Genomic DNA, 19,329 nt, shown 5'->3' on the forward strand with positions numbered 1-19,329 from the left:
ATAGGAAGGGGGGAGGGGTTATGCTATTAGTTAAGAAACACATAAAAACCAAGGAAGTGAACCAGTCGACATCGCTGGACAGTGCAGTGTTGAGTCAGTTTGGTGTGACATAAGCATTGGGAGATCAAAATTGAGAGTAGGAGTGTGCTATAGGCCTAATGACTCTGATGAGTATAATAAAGAACTGTACAGGGAAATAGAGTGGGCCAGTAAATCAGAGAGTCTTATAATGGGAGATTTTAATTTCCCAGATATTGACTGGAATTTGGGGGCTGGTTACTCACACACTAGCAGGGCTTTTGTGGATTTATTGGATGATTGTTTTCTACATCAGCATGTTCAGGAGGCAACTAGAGGGAGTAATACTCTTGATTTGATTATCAGCAGTGATTCTTCATGCATTAAGAATCTGCAGATAAATGAACCACTAGGTGGCAGTGATCACAGTGTGCTGAAGTGGGATTTACTCAAAGAGGTAACTACCATTAGGGGTAAAGGGAAGGGTTATTGCTTCCGTAAAGGCGACTACGATGGACTGAAACAGTATTTAAATTCTATACAGTGGGACCAACTGATGATGTTACCAACAGCAAATTCAAAATGGGAAGCATTCAAAGAACTTATCTTGGAAGCTACTAGTCTTTACATACCAACTAAGAAATATTGTTCAAGGTTTAGGCCAAAATGGATGTCAGATGAACTAATGAGGCATATGGCAGAGAAGAAAAATGCATGGGATACTTACAAATTAACACATGACACAGAAGCCTATGATAGATACAAGTTGATATGCAACCAAGTTACAAAGGAGGTTAGGCAGGCGAAGGCAGATTACGAGAAATCTTTGGCAAGGGATGCAAAGAAAAACAGCAAAGAGTTCTTTACTTATGTAAACTCTAGAAGGAAGGGGATGAATCAGATTGGTCCACTTGATATTGATGGGTCAACTGTTGATGATCCTGCTCAGGTAGCTAACAAACTAAATGAATATTTTGCATCGACATTCACACGTGAAGAGTTATTCAGCGAGGGGAATGCCAGAGGTGTATTCAACTCTAGCAGTAAGCTACAGAATCTTGAAATAACTGGGAGTAAAGTGGAGGAGAAACTGTTGAAGATAAACACAAGAAAGGCACCCGGGGTGGATGGGATCTATCCAGTTATATTAAAGGAGGCAGCAAAGGAAGTAAGCAAACCCTTAGCCATAATTATGAGAGCTTCCTTGGACTCAGGGGAGGTACCCATAGACTGGAAATGTGCAAATGTGACCCCAATTCACAAAGGAGGATCAAAGGCTGACACAAGTAATTATAGACCTGTGAGCTTAACTTCTGTTCCAGGAAATTAATGGAGGCACTGGTTAAAGAAGCACTGCAGGATCATTTAGACAAGACTTCAGTTATAGCTCAGACACAGCATGGTTTTGTTAAGGGGAAGTCTTGCCTGACCAACTTGATTGGATACTATGATGCAGTCACAAAAGAACTGGATGCAGGGAATAACTTTGATATTATATACTTGGATCTTAGAAAGGCTTTTGATACTGTTGCACATGGAAGACTGCTACACAAATTGGAGCAGTGTGACATTGGAGGCAAATTGCTGCTATGGATAAAGGGGTGGTTGAGGGGGAGAAGACAGAGAGTGGTAATCAATGGACACTGCTCATCGTGGACTAATGTTATTAGTGGAGTCCCTCAGGGCTCAGTGTTGGGTCCATTATTGTTTTCTGTATTTATAAATGATATTGATGATGGTATATCGGGCTTAATGTCCAAGTTTGCAGATGATACAAAGGTTGGCAGGGTTGTCAAGGACACTACTGACACTATGCTGCTGCAACAGGATCTGGAAAGGTTGAGCAGATGGGCTGAGAGGTGGCAAATGAAATTTAACATTGACAAATGTAAAGTACTACACATGGGAAACAGCAACCCCAGAGCAATGTATCAACTCTGTGGTACTACACTGACAGTGGTAGAGAATGAAAGGGACTTGGGGGTGGTTGTGCAGGCAGATATGAAGTTCTCTGAGCAGTGCAGACGGGCTGCAAGAGTAGTTCATGGAGTATTGTCAATGATATACAGGAATTTTTCCAGCAGGGATAAGGAGGTGATTATTCCATTGTATAAGGCGATGGTCAGGCCACACCTAGAGTACTGTATACAGGTCTGGAGGCCTCATTTCAAGAAGGATGTAGAGCTGCTGGAACGAGTACAGAGAAGGGCAACAAGATTAGTGAATGGAACAAAGGGGTGCTCTTACGAAGAAAGGCTTAAGTTTTGCAAATTACAGTGTCTGGAGACTAGGCACCAGCGAGGTGATCTGATAGAGGTGTATAAAGCCTTGAATGGTTTAAGCATGCTCAATGCTGATGGGATTCTTCCTCTAGCTCAGAAAAATCACCTGAGAGGGCATAAATTCAAATTGAGGAAAGACAGATGTAGGATAGACGTGCGGAAATTTGCCTTTAGCCAGCGGGTGGTTGGTTGGTGGAACAGACTTCCATCCCTTGTGGTGGAGGTTGATAGCCTAAATAAGTTTAAGGCTCAGCTGGACAGGTATTTTGAACAAACAGAGGGATGAAGTGGAAGTGGGATTTTTTTTTTTTTTTGGCTGATGCTGCATAAGCTTGCTTTCTTGCATCAAATGCCTCTACTAATGCTAATGCTAAATGAAAAATTAGAAATTTTTGAGACTTACAGGTTCCAACTTACAGGTGGAAGCAGTGGCATAACCATATTACAGATGAGGAAATAATAAAAAAATCTTAGGATAATTAACATCAAATCAAAGGTGAGTGAGTTAAACATAAGTTTGTCTGAGTAGAAAGAATGAGAGGGATGAAGATTAACTAAAGAGATATTCAGAGCAAAAGTGAATGGTAATAGGCCTAGTGTCAAGATCAAGAGCTTTGGCGAATTGGTGGTGTCAGGAAGTATTAGAGGTAAGAGGGTTTACTCTGACTAGGTTCCTGTTAGATCTTTAATTATGGCCAAAGATCTGACAGGAAATAAGATAACATGGAGGAAGATAGTGAATGGAAGGCTGATAATCCAGAGGGACTGATTTGTACTATCATAATGACCTGTGCACCCACTCAGTTTATTTTGATGATTATGATGATACTGTACTGGAAACTCATCAACATCTGGACATTAAAAAAAAAAAATGAAAGAAACTGAAGAAAGAGAAAGATCTCTTTATCATTCTGTTACCTTACTTCAACTGTTTTTTAACAAAAGACATCTCTTAAACTATCTTGAAGCTCCCCACATTTAATTAATGATATTCAGTGTGGATTCCACTGCCAGAAGAGCATTTAACCTAGGTTGATTTTAGAGCTTTGAAGTTTTATTCTACAAGGAGGATTATATTTGTATGTAGCTATGGATATAATGGCACAAAATAAACTTGAATAATCTCTCTTTCTTAAAACTAAACTTGTGAAATGATTCTAAGTTACTAATGTATAACTCACATTTAAGGCCTTGAATGGGTTGAGCACTCTGAATTCTGATGGGATCCTTCCACTTGTTCAGATTACCAACCTACGGGGACATAAGTTCAAATTAAGAAAGGACAGATGTAGAATAGATGTGCGGAAATTTGCCTTTAGCCAGCGGGTGGTTAATTGCTGGAACAAACTTCCATCTGTCGTTGTAGAAGTTGATAGGTTAAATAAATTTAAGGAGGAACTGGACAGGCATTTGGAGGGAATGGTGTGATTTTTTTTTTTTTTTTTTTTTTTTTTTGGCTGATGCTGCATAAGCTCCTACACTTGCTTTCTTGCATCATGTGCCACTACTACTACTACTATTCACAAGTTTAGTTTTAAACCATACAAACTTTCATTTGCCATTATACATAATTATATGCAGTTTATAAACAAGGAAGGGGCATCTAACTTCATTAACCATCCCTCCTGAGAAAATGCTATAGAAAAGTTAAAAGAAATTCAAGTTACTATCCTTGGTATTTTAATGTCAAGATCTTTCCTTTCACCTTTCTCTTGTGTGCATGCATATACACATGCAAGGGATATAACTGTATAATTGAGTCTGTCAGAAGGATAGTGAACCAAATCACTTTTAAATAGTATTGAAAAAAATCAACTTCTAATGTTACTAATGTATAACTCACATTAGTAACGCTGAAACTCTGAAGTCTGCAAATCAGTCTCTGTCATGGAGTACCAGGAATAACTAGTGTTCTTAAGGCAAATATCAAACATAGGCGTGCACAATTTTCAATTTTTTCTGCCACTTTATTTTTATGCTTATTATTATTTTTAAAAATATATAATTTTTACAAAGAGCAGCTGAATTTTAGATCTAGTGTAAATTTGATAGCATTTCAATTTTGATTGCAGTTTGCATTAATAGTATTTTTTTTTTTTTTTTTTTTTTTTTAATTTTAACAGTATATATTTAATAATGGAATTCTGTGAGCATGACTTGGCAAGCCTGATGGATAATAGCGACACTCCTTTTTCCGTGCCACAGGTATGTTTATGCGGCTTTGTATACCTTAACTGTATTCTTTTTATGTACATATTTAATCTGTTTGCATCCATTATGATGTACTAGAACTAGATGGTATTCTATTGAATTATATGTCAATTTTTTTTATAAATTTTTAGTAAAGTTTTATTTTGCATATTTTGAGGAAATCTTAAATATGAGGTGCAATCAAAAAGTTTCCTTCTACTTTATTAAAGTAGAAGGAAACCTTATTAAAAAAACACACTATTAAAATTATTTAACATCATATGGCACAAGCAACAGATACCCAAAGATTGGGAAACAGGAATAGTAATCAATTTACAAAAAAAAGGCTCCAGAAATAACCCTAACAACTACAGAGGGAGAACATTGCTATCAGCTGCATCAGAGCTGTACTCTAAAGAACAAACTTAATGAATATAGAACGAATAAAGTAGTACAAAAATAAAAAGAATAAAAATAAATAAATAAATGAAAAAAAAAAGACCCCAAATAAATAATGAATGAACCAAAACACAAACTTAATAAATATAGTGAACAATGTGGATTCAGAAAAGGAAGAAGTACAATAGATGCCATTTTCTCATTACAACAAATTTTGGAGAAAAGAAGAGAATTTAATATACCAACATTTCTTCTGTTTATTGATTATGAAAAAGCATATGATAATGTAAACTGGGAAAAATTTTGGCAGATTTTATGTGAAGAAAATGTACCAACCCAACTCTGGAAACCAATACAAAGCTTATATAAAAATTCGAAAGTTTGCATTCTAATGCCGACTATCAGCCCCAAGTAAAGGAGTCAAACAAGGATGTTGATTATCACCAAATTTATTAAATAAAATTAAAATTATTAAATAAAATAAAATTATTTTATTTAATACTATAAAATTATTAAAGAATGCAAACAGACAGTTAACAAAAGAATGCAAACAGACAGTTAACAAAAGAATGCAAACAGACAGTTAACAAAAGAATACAATTGAACAACTGGAATAAAATCCAAACTATATTATATGCTGACGATCAAGTTATAATTGCAAAATTGGAGGATGAACTACAGATAGCAGTTAATGAACTAAATAAAATAAGCAAAAAATATGAGATGAAGATCTCCATCTCAGAAACAAAGTCAATGGGATTATGTCAAAAAACATACAAAGAGTCAAAATTGGTTATTGATGACAAAATAATAGAACAAATATCCAATTTCACCTATTTGGGAAATTTAATATCAAATGAAGGGAGAGACATCCACACTAAATTACAAAGATATAATAAAATGAATAGAATGATTAAATGCCACTTCAGAAAACAAATGGGTTATAAATAAGAAAGATGCACAAAAACTAGAAACAGCATAAATGAGATTTTTAAGACCAATCATTTCATGGTCTAGGCTTTACAAGGCTAGACCATCAAAGAAATTTAGATATTCATGAGAAATTAAAAGTAGATAACATAGTTGATGACATAAAATGATATCAGAAAAAATGGATTAGGAGAGAGAGAGAGAGAGAGAGAGTGAGAGCGAGAGATGTAGGTTGACCAAGACAGTGATAGCAAAGTCATGACCACCTCCAAGAGCTACAACAGAATGGGTCTTAAACGACCTAAGTTGGATCAATTTCGTGATGATGATTCCAAAAATTACAGCACATTGAATGAATTTTCTCACAAATGTGTTAGCCCAGTTTTGTATAATTTTTTAAAAAAATTTTAAAGGCCAGTAACTAACTAATGTGATTTTATTTTTAACCCAAAAATCAGTACGATTCATATTATATCAAGTCTTCTTGCCATGCCAATTTACAAATAGTGTATTTTGGGAATTGATCCCAATAGCATTTCTGTTTTGTTACATTTATGAAATTTTTATAATATGGAAATATAAAAAAAAATCTTTAATTAAAAAAAAATATATATATATTTAGATAAAGTGCATTGTGGTCCAGCTGTTTCATGGACTTCATTATCTTCATAGCAATCGAATTATACACAGGTGAGTTTACTTTCTGTAATGATTATTTTTCTGTAATTTGATTTTTTTAAATACTTAGTGTTGGTTTTTTTTTTAATTGCATGCTAAAATCACGTTGTTTGCAGAAAAATTAGAAATTTTCTGTTGAGCATACATTTTTTTCTTTTTTTTAACATCATTTCTCTTAGAGTTCAAAAAATTCAAATATTTTTTGAATTCTTCATCAAAATTTGCAAATTAAAAAAGAATATCAAAGCAGCTTCTGGCTTCATGTAATTTAATTTCTTCTTTACTTTAGCTACAGATTTTGCTGTTGAACTGTTGTTGCTTTTAATTTTTCCATTACTATATGATATCCAATTCCTTCTAGCCATGTTCTTAAATTTCCAAAATTAATATTCTTTTTGCCATCATTGTGCTATGCAATTTGGCATTCTTTATCTTTTATCAAGAAGAACATCATTAAATAGTTTTTCCATGCAAGTACTGTTGTACTTTGCTTTACTTCACTGCATCATTAGTGCAGCACAGTTGTGATAGCACTTTCATGTTATAATTTTTAATATTAACCATTTATGCTCGTATGTCCTGCTCACTGTTAGAATCATCAAAAAAAAAAAAATAGCAAACATACTTAAATTGTTTTTTTTTTATGCAAATGTTTGCAGCTCTGAGTATTACTTCCCTGTTAGGTTGTATGATAGCTGTGATAGTATTGGAAAATAAGAGAAGGAATTTGATATTGATATTGTTGTGTGATGAAATTTCAGTGAAATTCTGTGCAAGTACATTATGTAATAATAACAGCACCTTAATTTTCATTTGCACTTTCTTTTTGAATGATTTTATTTCTTGTACAACGTGATTATGAAACCATTCTGGGAAAAAAAAAAAGTTTGGAATTATATCATTAAATTTTTTTTTTAGGAAACATCTCCATTCAGCATAAAAAGAAGGCAGTCTGAATTAAAGAGGGCCCAAATTAGTGAAGTTAACTCTTTGCAAATCCATCTTGCCATTAGTCTTTACATTCAGAAAACAAAAATTTTTTTTTTTTGTATTCAGCATTACAGTAGACTTTCAGAATAACGGCACCTTCGGGGATTCAAGGTGCCATTATTTTGATTTTTCCATTATCTAGAAAGTTTTATTTTTAATATATTTAATGCAGAAAAAATTAGCTAAATAACAAATAGAGAGATTAAGAATGCATTTTTATTAACTCCACATAAAAAACATAAACATGTTGATAATCCAATGTTATATTCTGCCATTAATACACTCCTGCTTATGCCCCATTCTATTTTCTTTATTATATCAAGTTAGTCTGTGTGGCACAGTGGTATCGTCACCATCCTCCCCACACCGGGTGGAAAAGGCTTGGGTTCGAATTCCATCGATGATGTGAGGAACTTTAATGGGCTTTTTTATGCCTGAGACTCCATGGCTGAGTCTCAGGCATAGATAGCAAGGTTTTTCCCACAGAAACTGGGGTGTTTCATCAAGCAAAACAGGCAAATCAACCAGAGAACATACCCAATTTACAGACCCAATATACATGGGTATATGAATTAACTTTCCGGTGACCCTAACATAATAGTTTGGATTATATCAAGTTTGTCATTAAGCTTTAATGTTGTTGTTCTTTTCTTCTCTGTATGAAGTTTATTAACTTTAGGAGCCATAGTGAGGGGTTTTTAATTTGAAATAAATGTAAAACAGTGGTACAGAATTTATTTTCAAAATGACGAACATAATAATAGTAATCATGTGACTTATTTTCTTTTTTCACCACTGCAAGACATCTATGCTGTATGTAAACATCCGATTTCAATTTGCCATTATTTGGGGTTATTTTGACAGTCTACTGTATTTCTTTCTAAGTGACTGTTAACTCTTTGTAAATAGCCACTTAGAAAAAAAACTGGGTTCCTATTAGGAAGATCCTGCATTATTTTTTTTAACTACTGGCTCCATTAGTTTCCCTAAAGTCAAGCTTTCAGGCCTATGATTACTCACTTCACTCTTTGATTCTCTTCTTGAATAAGAGAGACATTTGCACATTTCCAGTCTGTAGGGACCTCCCTTTAATCTAAAAATGTAACTTTTAGTCACATAATTATGACTAAAAGTTTGCATAATGCTTCTTTTAATATTAATAGATAGTTTCCATCAGTTCCAAGTGCCTTATTTACTTTTAACTTCAATAATTTTTTTTCCAGTGCTCTGTTAAAAAATATATATATAAGAATAGTTAAATTAGGTTTACTTCTGATATCCCCATCCCAGAAAAAACTTCCTCACTTGAGATTTATGTATTAGTTTAGTACAGGGCCTTCACATATTTGGTTGCCATTGGCGACTAAGAAATCTAACCTGACAACTAGTATTTATGGGTATGGTAGCTGTGAGATTGAACTACAAATTCTTTTTGTGATTACTGTGGTCTATATCTTTCCAAGAATTGGGAAGACTTTTGACCAAGATACGGTACGAAGGAGTCTTAGCCTGCTGTTTTCACCTCTTCATGTGACACACAGAGAAGAATTTCTGCTCAATGCCTCTTCCAGCCCTTTTTTTTTTTAATTTGTTATCCCCCCCCCCTCCTCCAGTCTGGTGACTAACCTTTCAGAAGTGCCACCTAAGTCTTGAGCATATTATCAAGGTGTGGTTTAATATTTCTTTAAGATATAGATTGGCTGCAGATGGGCTGCTATTACAGCTCATGGGATGTTGTCAATGCATACACAAGGTCTTGAAGTCTCATTTTAGGGAAGATGTGGATCTGTTGGAATGAATGCAGAGAAGAACAGTGAGATTAGTGAGGGGGAAAAGAGTACTCTTACAATGAAAAATTTCCATTCTGCAGGTTGCGACTTGTGGAAACTAAGCACCTGTAAAATTTTGATTGAGGTGTCTAAGGCTTTTAATGGGTTGAGTACTAAACATTGATGCCTTCTTCCTCTTGCTCAGACTACATACAAGGAGGCATAAATTTAAATCAAAGAAGGATAAATGTGTGGATATTTCTCCAGTTTGTTCCACCACCAACTACCCACTGGCTTTCAGCCAGTGGGTAGTTGGTTGGTGGAACAAACTTGATGGATTGGTTAAATTGGATGGTAAAAAAGCCCTTCATGGCCATATATCCAGAGGCAATGCATTAGGGATAGCCCCTTTTAATTAGGGGATAAATTTTTTAATTATGATAAATGTTCAGAAACCTTTGATATTGATCAAAATGTTCTGGTTTTCCATTTAACAATATTTTAATGCATTTAACAGCCATTAATGTTTGGCTACTGGTTGTTGTCAGTAACTTTACAAAGTGGAAATAGAGTATATATGCAATTCTAACAGTATGAAAACTTAAGTTATTTTATTTAATTTTTTTTATTTTTTGTAGGGATATTAAAGTACCTAATCTCTTATTGACAGTTGAAGGCTATGTAAAGATTGGTAAGAAAAACTACATATTTTATTTTCTTTTATGACTATATTTTCTTAACAAAGCATAGAAGATTATTCTTATTTTAAAATTGTGCTATACGTTTAAATTGCCTTGGAAGGTTATATTACTTTGTAAATATGAGTGGCATTTAATAAATTATCTACCTACCTATGAAGGAAATGAGATAGAGGCAAAAAAAATTTTATTTTTCAATGTAACTCCACTGAACTTCAATACACTTGTTCCATTTTGTTGGCACTGAGGAAATACCAGACAAATAAAGTTCTTTGTCTTGTCTTTGTTTTGTATTTTCTGTAACTCCTAGCATTCTCACCTTTATTTAGGGTCTATGTGCCCTGTGTGTGAGAAATATGTATATATGAATAAATAAATAAATAAAACTAAATGCAACTAGGCATAATATTTTAAGAGTTTAAGATTCTATATTTATATAATATCAGTGTAGATATACCATAGACAACTCTTAAATAAAAACTATGATAGTAGTGTGAAAAGCATCATTTCATCTATATGTCTTCATATTGTGCTCATCCTTCAAATGAGTTGCCCATGTATTGCACTACCTCTAATAAGTAACGCTTCACTAATAAAGAAAGACTATTGCTACTTATTCTCAGTGGTGCCACCATCCAGATGGCACCATTTGAAAGCTAGTTGGCTTTTCATCGGTGGGTGGGCAGGTACCCTGGTGTTGCAAGTGAAGCCTTACTTATTCGAAGTAGTGACACATGGGCAACTTATTGTGAAGGATGAATAGATATGGTGTATCTACACCGATATTGTATAGTAATGTTTATTATGTATTTGTACATAGTAAAAAATGGATGAAGGAACTGAAAAATGAGAAAATTATTTTATTATAATATGTTACACAATGTAAGGTTAAGTAAAGTTTATTGAAGTTACACTATTTTTCAGTTGTATGAACAAAGAATGAATCCAAAGTTGTTCGCGTTTTTTTTTTTTTTTTTTTGTATTTTTCAGATAAAATTGTGTTATAGCATTTAGTTATGTCTTTAACTTTGTGCTTAACGTTTGTTGCATGATTGTGAAGGAGATTGTTCTCACAAAAATTATTCAAGTGCTTGGTCAATTTTCTCAAGGGAAAAAGCTTTAATTTTCAAATCCTCGTAACTGCGGGGACTTGGATAATGAATACTCGGATACTGGGTACTTCATGTACTTCATGTGTACCCCCTGTACTTCATGTGGTGAACTGTCTTTTGCTAAACCTAAATCAGTTATCAGTTATGATTTGTTAAACCATAAGTGTTTCAAGTATGTTATATTAGAAATTGGCACAAAAATAATTATGCTTTTAATATATAGAAAAGAAGCAATATCTATATTATACTTGAATTGATTATTGGTGAGAAAGAGATTGAATTAAGCAAGTAGTTAGAATTTTCAATGGTAGGTAAGGGTTACATATGCAACCCTTACTAGTTGGCCAACAGTTCTTCTTGTTGCCCAACAGTTCTTCTTGTTGCCCAACAGTTCTTCTTGTTGCGACAAGTTGATATTATGTGTTATGCAGAGCATAACACTATCCTTATGAGATCTGCATAAAACAAATGTATCCTTGGACAATGAATTGCAACTGCCTTTTGTATTATAATTCTCCACACACAGTAGACCACCTGTGGTTGGATTACATTCTTTGGTGTCATCATCTATGCTGAGCATAGAGTTGAATTCTTTGTTAGTTCAGTTTAGTCTTGATTGATTAAATTATTATAATTTCTTATATGTAATTTCTGCTGTAACCTATAATGTCTAATGTGTGTTCTTTGTAAAATGTTTATTTCTTGTTGAAGTGTATTCTCTATATATTTTTTGGAATGATTTTTGATTGTATATTTCTGTAAATGCACTTTGTATTTTAATTATGTTGGTAAATAATCTCAATTAACTACTTTTTGCTTACTGCTGTTGTTGTATGTTGCAGTAAGCACACTTAACTACTGTTTGTTTATTGCTGTTGAGGAGCACAAACCTTTTGCTTTATTTAGTAAAGTAAATAAATGATATTTTTAATATCCTGCTGGTTAGCTTAAAGGTCATATGATTTGTGGCAGTCAAGTTCCTGGAATGGTGCAATAAAAAGAACATAAAGTGTGAAGGAGCTCAAAAATGGTTTTATTTTTATTCAAAGTAATCACCACATGTGATTGAATGCACTTATTACACTGTTTTAAAGTTTCTGAAAAGAGTCAGTGAAGGCTTCCAAAGAGACAATCTTCAGTTTGGTGGTTATGTTTTTCTTTATGTCATCAACATCCTGAAATCTCTTTCCTTTGAGTGCAGTTTTCTCTTTCGTTTGAGGGCTTTAGGAAAGAGGAAGAAGTCCTCTGGTGCTATATTGGGAGAGTTGGGTGGATGGTTGATCTGTATAATGTGTTTCATCAGAAATATCTTCTCAACAAGTGCAAATGGACAGGGACATTGTCATTCAACGAGAACCAGCTGTCATTCTCTCAAAATTTTGGCTTCACCCATGAAATATGCTTCAATAGTCTTTGAAGCATTTTTATGTAAAACGCAGCATTGAATCTCTCTCTCTCCCCTCCCCCTTCAGGTACAAATTCCTTGTGAATCACACCCTGTTTATCAAAAAATGTGATCAGTATTGTATTAATCCTGGAAATCCTCATTTCGAGAGGTTGATGGATGCCTACTTCTTTGGTCATCATGAACATCCTGAAGTCCACTTATACCATTCAGTACACTGGTACAACTTAATGTTTCATCACCATAAACAGTTTTTATCACCTCATGCATTTCTGTTGCAGATTTTCCTAGTTTAAAGCAAAATTTGATATTTGTTCATTGCTCCATTGCAAAATCATGACATGGAACGTTAATGCTAGTGATGAAACTGTTTGTTACTTGCAGTCTATAACAGAGCAATATGGCCTTAGTTGCTAATGCTCATGAAAACCAAATAACAACAACAATAGCAGTCTATAAGCCTGCTAAACAATCTTTGTACCACCATCTGTTGGAGGAAGTATGAACAACATACCACTTTTGTTTCTTTTCAAAAACATGACTGCAACAGAACCAGTCTGGGTACTTTATTGCTGCACCTCATATTTGTCCTACAAAAAAAAAAAAGAACAAACATTTGAACTGTAATGTATTAGAGAAAGTACTATGTAATCAAATTAAAAAGTTCCAAATTTAAATCCTTCAAAGACCGTAGACAAAAATGCCAAAAAAAGTGCTGCCTTGAACATTTTAGACCATGACTATATATTAAATGTATCATAGTGTTTGAGACCAGCTAGCAAATACATAAATAGGAACAATAAATAATTCAGGCTATAGAAAGATGATTATTGACTAGATATAGGAAAATAGTGGCATTCCCCACATAGCTGTTTCATACATTATCATACCCTCTTCAGTGGGAAGCTAGGCATATCAGAAAACTCAAATGACCAAATGAACTCATATATCCTTTTTTTTTTTTTTTAATGTAAACTGGGTGCAATTATTTTTTAGTTCCAGGTAAACTGTAAACCATATCATAAGTAAGGGATGTGGGGGAGAACAGAAATAAATCAAACTCAGATAACTAATAATTTTGATTTATTTCTGTTTCCCCATCTCCAAAACATCGACACTTGTCATGATAGAGAATCACTATTTTATGGTACTAAGCATAATAACATTCAATAAAAGGAGCTTGGTCTACCGAACTGGATAGTGTTAAGGCAAAATGATGCCCTTATATTGGGTGGGTGGGTGGGTGGTAGGTACAAATCCATTCTTCATCAAATGTTTGGGGACTGCATTACCAGCAGAGTCTTTAAGATCTGGCTACGTTCTAAAGATGTTAATCCTCTTGTCATTATGGGGTTACCTTAGACTATTGGCCATGATAGGTTCTGTTGTTGTATTGCAATAAAGATTTATTAATACTCTAGGTGACCAGTAATCCTCTTTGACAGTATCAAAGAGAATTACTGCTTATGTTAGGCATCTGAAAGGTATTTTAATGGATGTGATCAAACTGTTATCCCTCATATTCAACAGGAAACTAGTTGGTGACATCAGAACTTAATACATTTGCTGCTGGTTTATCTGATGAATGTTTCGACCTGAGATTGAAAACCACAGGATTGAGTCAATCTGGATTAGAAAGGGCAGAAACCTTTTTTGAGCTTTCTCCTCACTGCAGCTAAATTAAGTGCTTGACAAAAATATCTGGTTTTCCTTCTGTTAATTGGAATAAAATGTTTTAAAAGTAGGGTGGTTTTTCCTCCAAGTGGGTTTTTGTGCCACAAAATTCCAAATCAAATCATATCCTCCAAGTGGATTAAAATCTGAAGCCTCATATTTGTGTTCAGGAAGCAGTGAACATGTTAATGAGTTCTTGTTCTAGAAAGATGATTATTGACCGAACTGGACCACTGGTTTTGATTTTATACCATCTGTTGTGTACTCTTTTGGAAAATTACTTGTATTTCTGTGATAGAGTCCCATCATTGAATATTACTGTTCTGCTAGTTAATGTGCTTTTTCTCTCTCCCTTACCCCCTCCCTCTCCCATTCAGGAGATATAGTTATTTAAAAATGTGATGTATTTTTTTTTTCACATAACAGAATTTTTAAATGAGAAATCAAACAAGATATTTTAACTTAAAAGAAATTAGATTTATGCAGTTGTAATTGATATGTTCTTATTTTTACAGCTGATTTTGGATTGGCTAGAAGATGTGAATCATCATCACAGTCCATGACCCCTGGTGTAGTCACTTTATGGTATATATTTTAGAATTTTCCTTTCTTCAACAAATCAAATTTTATACTTGCATTACCATATTTTCCTGACCATAAGATGCCTAAAATTCCTGGTGCACACAGTAATATACACTGTGATCACTGAATTATGACCACCCCTATGAAAATTGAATGTGACTCATTGACCATGTGAGGTACGAGAGTGTGGAGTTAGTTGACCTACGCAGCATAGATAAGGTGTCAGTGGTTCAGTAGGTAGTAAAATTCTGAGTGTGATGGGTAAAAGGAAAGATTTATCGGGATTTGATAAAGGACAGATTGTGGATGCTCAATGAGCTGGTGCCTCGATTTCCAAAATAGCTGAACTGGTGGAGTGTTCAAGACTGCCGTAGTTAAAGTGTACCAGGACTGGCATCAAAATGGTCAAACAATGACTCGATGGCAAAACTGCAAAGGTCAGCAGAAGGTTGATGTTAGAGGTGAGCACTGGGTCCGACAACTCGTACAGGCGAACAGGCACATCAATACTGAAGAGTTGACTACCCAATACAACAGAGGCCAACCTGGAACAATATCTGGCATGACCATGCGTGCATGCTCGCACATATGGCTATACCAGCAGACGACCCCTACGGCATCCTCTCCTAACCAGGGTTCATCGGTGTAAACGACTCACCTGGTGCAAAGAGCATGCAAGTTGGACATTAGAAGACTGGAAGAAGGTGTGCTGGTTGGATGAGTCACGTTATTTACTCCATACCTTGGATGGTCATGTACAGATTTGGTATCAACAACATGAGGCTCTTCATCCATCATGCATGGTATCAAAAGTGCAGGCCGGTGGAGGCAGTTGTATGGTGTGAAGCATGTTTTGCTGGCAGGAACTTGGACTCTTGGTGCATGTGGAACAACGTATCAGTGGTCTCTGCTATTGTTGACGATAGCATATCAGTGGTCTCCGCTATCATCAACTGCTTGCTGACCGCTATGTTACACTTTTTCCCGAATGGCGATGGTGTCTTCCAAGATGACATTGCGCCGAGCCATTGGGCTCTTGTGCAGGAATGGTGTGAGGAACGCGGTTCTGACTTCCAGCATATCGATTGGCTTTCGAACTCCCCTGATATCAATCCCATAGAGCACTTGTGAGACACTATGGAAAGGCATATCAGGTGTCTGGATACACCAATCACCTACACACAGCTTGGTTGGCCATACTTCATGAACGCTTCCGACATCTTGTTGAAACAATGATAAGTCGGATAGCTGCTGTACTGAGGGCAAAAGGAGGACCTATGGAGTATTAGATAGGTGGTCATAATTCAGTGATCGCTCAGTGTATATACAACTTCTCTTTTTTTTTAAAATTTTTTTTAGATTGTGTATTAGTGGTAGTAGCAGTGGCAAATGATGCAAAGACAAAAAAAAAAAAAAAAAAACAATCCTACACACATCTCCCATCCATATCCTTCAAGAATTTATCTCCTTCCTTGAATTTATTCAAACCATCCACTTAACCATCCAGAGAATCTGTTCCAACAAACCACTCATGGCTGAAGAAAAACTTCCCGCATCTATTCTGGAACCATTCTTACTCAATTTAAATTTAAGACCCCTCACGTGTGTATTCTCAGCAAGAGGAAGAATGCCATTCATATTCAGCTTAGTCAATCCATGCCTTGAACACTCAGATCACCTTTGGGATGATCAATCAGATAACCCCACAGGTACTTAGTCTCCAGAAACTGCAATTTGCAGAACTGACACCTCTAGATAAAAGCACCCTTTTGTTCCCTTCACCAATCTGGTTGCCTTTCTCCGCACCTGTTCCAGCAGATCTACATCACTTTTTTTTTTTTTTTTTTTTATGAGAACCCCAAACATGAGAGGTATTAGAACTTATAGTACTTAGTACCGTGCTTGGGTTGGAGGTTGAGAAGACGAAAGAAGATATTTGTTGATATTGGACTTGAACTTCTGTAGATTGTAATTTTCAGGAAATACGTATCAAGGAAGGTTGTTCCAGAAAACGGCAGTTGAATGAATAAATGAGGAAGATGAAAAGTTGGTTCTGTGGGTTTGAAGTTGGACAGTAAATGGATGTTGGCTGGTGGCGGCACATGTTCGGACTGTTTTGAAAGAGAGAGCGGGAATTATAAAAGCCAATTCAGAAGAATAGTGCCCATGGAAGTATCTGTAGAAGAGGCATGCAGCAGAAACAGTGCGTCTGTGAGAAAGTGAGTGGAGAGACTCTGTTAGAGATGAATCATTAATTAACCTAACTGCCCTCTTCTGAATGGAATCAAGAAGCCTGAGAGAGGTTTTGGGGGCACCACCCCAGATGTGGGAACAATATTCCATGGCAGGGCAGATTTGCAATTTATACAGAGTGAAGAGTGAGCAGCTGTTTGGAAGGCGAAAGCGAAAGAGGCGAGAGCGAAAGAGAAAACCAAGTTTTTTAGATGCAGAGGAAGCAATATTTGTAATGTGCTTGTGCCAAGAGAGATTAGAAGTCAGGGTAATCCCCAAAAGAGATATATCATTTTGCCTAGAAATCGGAGTGTCACTAAAGATAAGCATAGGAGCAGAAGAATCCTTTTTGCGAGATATAAGACAAGATTGAGTTTTAGAAGGGTTGAAATCAACTAAGTTGTCTTTGCCCCACTGGAGAATTACCTGAAGATCGGCATTTAAGGAATTGGCAGCAGATTTTGGAGAACTTGAAGCTGATTGAGCTGGACAAGGTTTCTCAAAATGGAAAGTTGAATGCAATGTGCTATCATCGGCAAAACTATGGATAGGATTTCCAGTCAATGGAAGAAGGTCATTGATATTCAAGAGGAAAAGAGTGGGGGAAAGAACTGAACGTTGGGGGACACCGGCATTAGTGGAGAAGTTAGAAGACAGAGAGCCATCTACCATCACCCTCATGAGCGATCAGAGAGAAAACTGGATAACCAATTACTAAAAACAGTTGGCAAACCATAAGATGGAAGCTTGTTTAGAAGATCTTTATGCCAAACACGATCAAAAGCCTTTGAGATGTCAAGAGCAACTACTTGTGTTTCACTGAACCTTTCCATTGAATTAGTCCATAAATGGGTAACATAAGCCAGAATATCACCAGTGGATCGACACTGACAGAATCCATTCTGGCGATCGTTGATTAGATGGAAGGTTTCTAGGTAGTTTAAGAGATGGCGGTTAATTGATTTCTCCATTACTTTAGAAAGAGCAGAAGTAATTGCAATGGGACGATAATTGGATGGGAGGGATTTGTCACCCTTTTTAGGAACTGGTTGGATATGAGGAAATTTCCAAGCAGAAGGAAAAACACCTTTGGAATAAGAAAGTGAAAAAAGGCGGCAAAGAATAGGAGTAAGTTCAGGAGCACAGGTTTTGAGAACAAGTGGAGAAATACCATCAGGACCTGGAGCTTTCTTAGCATCAAGATTCATCAAAATTCTTCTGATATCCTTTTGACGGAAGACCACAGGAGGCATTGAATGGAGCGTGTTAGGAATGGTGGGAGGTGTGTTACCAAGATCATTAAGACATGAGCTCGAAGAAAAATGGGATGCTAGCAGGTCAGCTTTATCCTTGGCTGAAGTGAGAACAGAACCATCTGGTTTGGACAGAGGTGGGAGCAGAGATGGGTAAAAGTTGCGGCCAATAGCTTTGGCAAGAGACCAGAATGCTCGGCTACCATTAGGGCAAGAAGCAAGTTTTCTACTCTTAGCCTGTTCAAACTCTAGTTTGGACTGATTAATAACTGCTTTACAATTGTTGCGAGCTTTGGTGTAGGCAGAAAATGAAACTGAAGAATTAGAAACAAGCCAATTACGATATGCAACATTCTTCTCTTGGACAGCCTTAGCACATTTATTGGAAACCGAGGTTTAGATAAAGGATGAGATTTTAAAGTGGAGTGTGGGATAAAGGATTCCATTCATGCAAGAATAATTTCACTGACACGATCTGAGCAAATGTTGACATCAGAAGTTTTGAAACAGTAATCAGACCAAGGAAAAGAAGAAAAGAAGTCTCGCAGGTCATCCCATTTTGCATTCATGTAATGCCAAACAATAAGAGTTTGGGAATAGCCATGAGATAAAGGTTCCATTGGAGAAGAGACAATCACTAAGTTGTGATCTGAAGTGCCTAAAGGACCTCTCACTTCAACTTTGTACTTAGAAGGGTTGTTTGTGAGAAAAAGATCAAGCGTATTGGCTGTATGATTAGGATTGTCCGGTCTTCTTGTAGGTAAATGAACAATCTGTGCTAGGTCATTAGTAATTGCAAAAGCCTCAGCATCTCGACCTGCTGGGTCGGTGTGACTAGAAAACGGAAGCCAGCTGGAGGAAAGTCAAGTTGCAAAGAGAGGAAGTCAAAAAGCTCCAAGTGATTAGTGGAGTTGGGAGAACGGTAGAGACAACAGATGAATTTTACACAATGAGGTAGAGAGATTTTAAGCCAGAGAAGATCAAACAGAGGAGATTCCAAATTGCCAAGTCTCTGACAGGGAATATCAGAATGGACATATGCACAAGTACCACCTTTGAGGCGAAAGGAATCATACAGCAAATAATTTGGACATCTGAGATGAGCAGTAGTTGAATC

At 35.8% G+C, this 19,329-nt stretch overlaps 1 protein-coding gene across 1 annotated transcript in view; it reads left to right on the top strand.

Annotated features, from left to right (window-relative positions):
* Nucleotides 1-19,329, top strand: part of LOC150082472 (cyclin-dependent kinase 10-like) — a 92,048-nt gene that overhangs the window by 16,440 nt on the left and 56,279 nt on the right. Inside the window, exons 5-8 of the mRNA XM_090378637.1 lie at nt 4,424-4,505; nt 6,442-6,509; nt 9,895-9,947; nt 14,661-14,730. Coding sequence (XP_090234763.1) covers nt 4,424-4,505; nt 6,442-6,509; nt 9,895-9,947; nt 14,661-14,730 — 273 coding nt within the window. The remainder of the gene's footprint in view (nt 1-4,423; nt 4,506-6,441; nt 6,510-9,894; nt 9,948-14,660; nt 14,731-19,329) is intronic.

This window comes from Mastigoproctus giganteus, chromosome 7 (assembly GCF_048544385.1).
Source record: "Mastigoproctus giganteus isolate SK-2022 chromosome 7, ASM4854438v1, whole genome shotgun sequence".
Lineage (NCBI taxonomy): Eukaryota > Metazoa > Arthropoda > Arachnida > Uropygi > Thelyphonidae > Mastigoproctus > Mastigoproctus giganteus.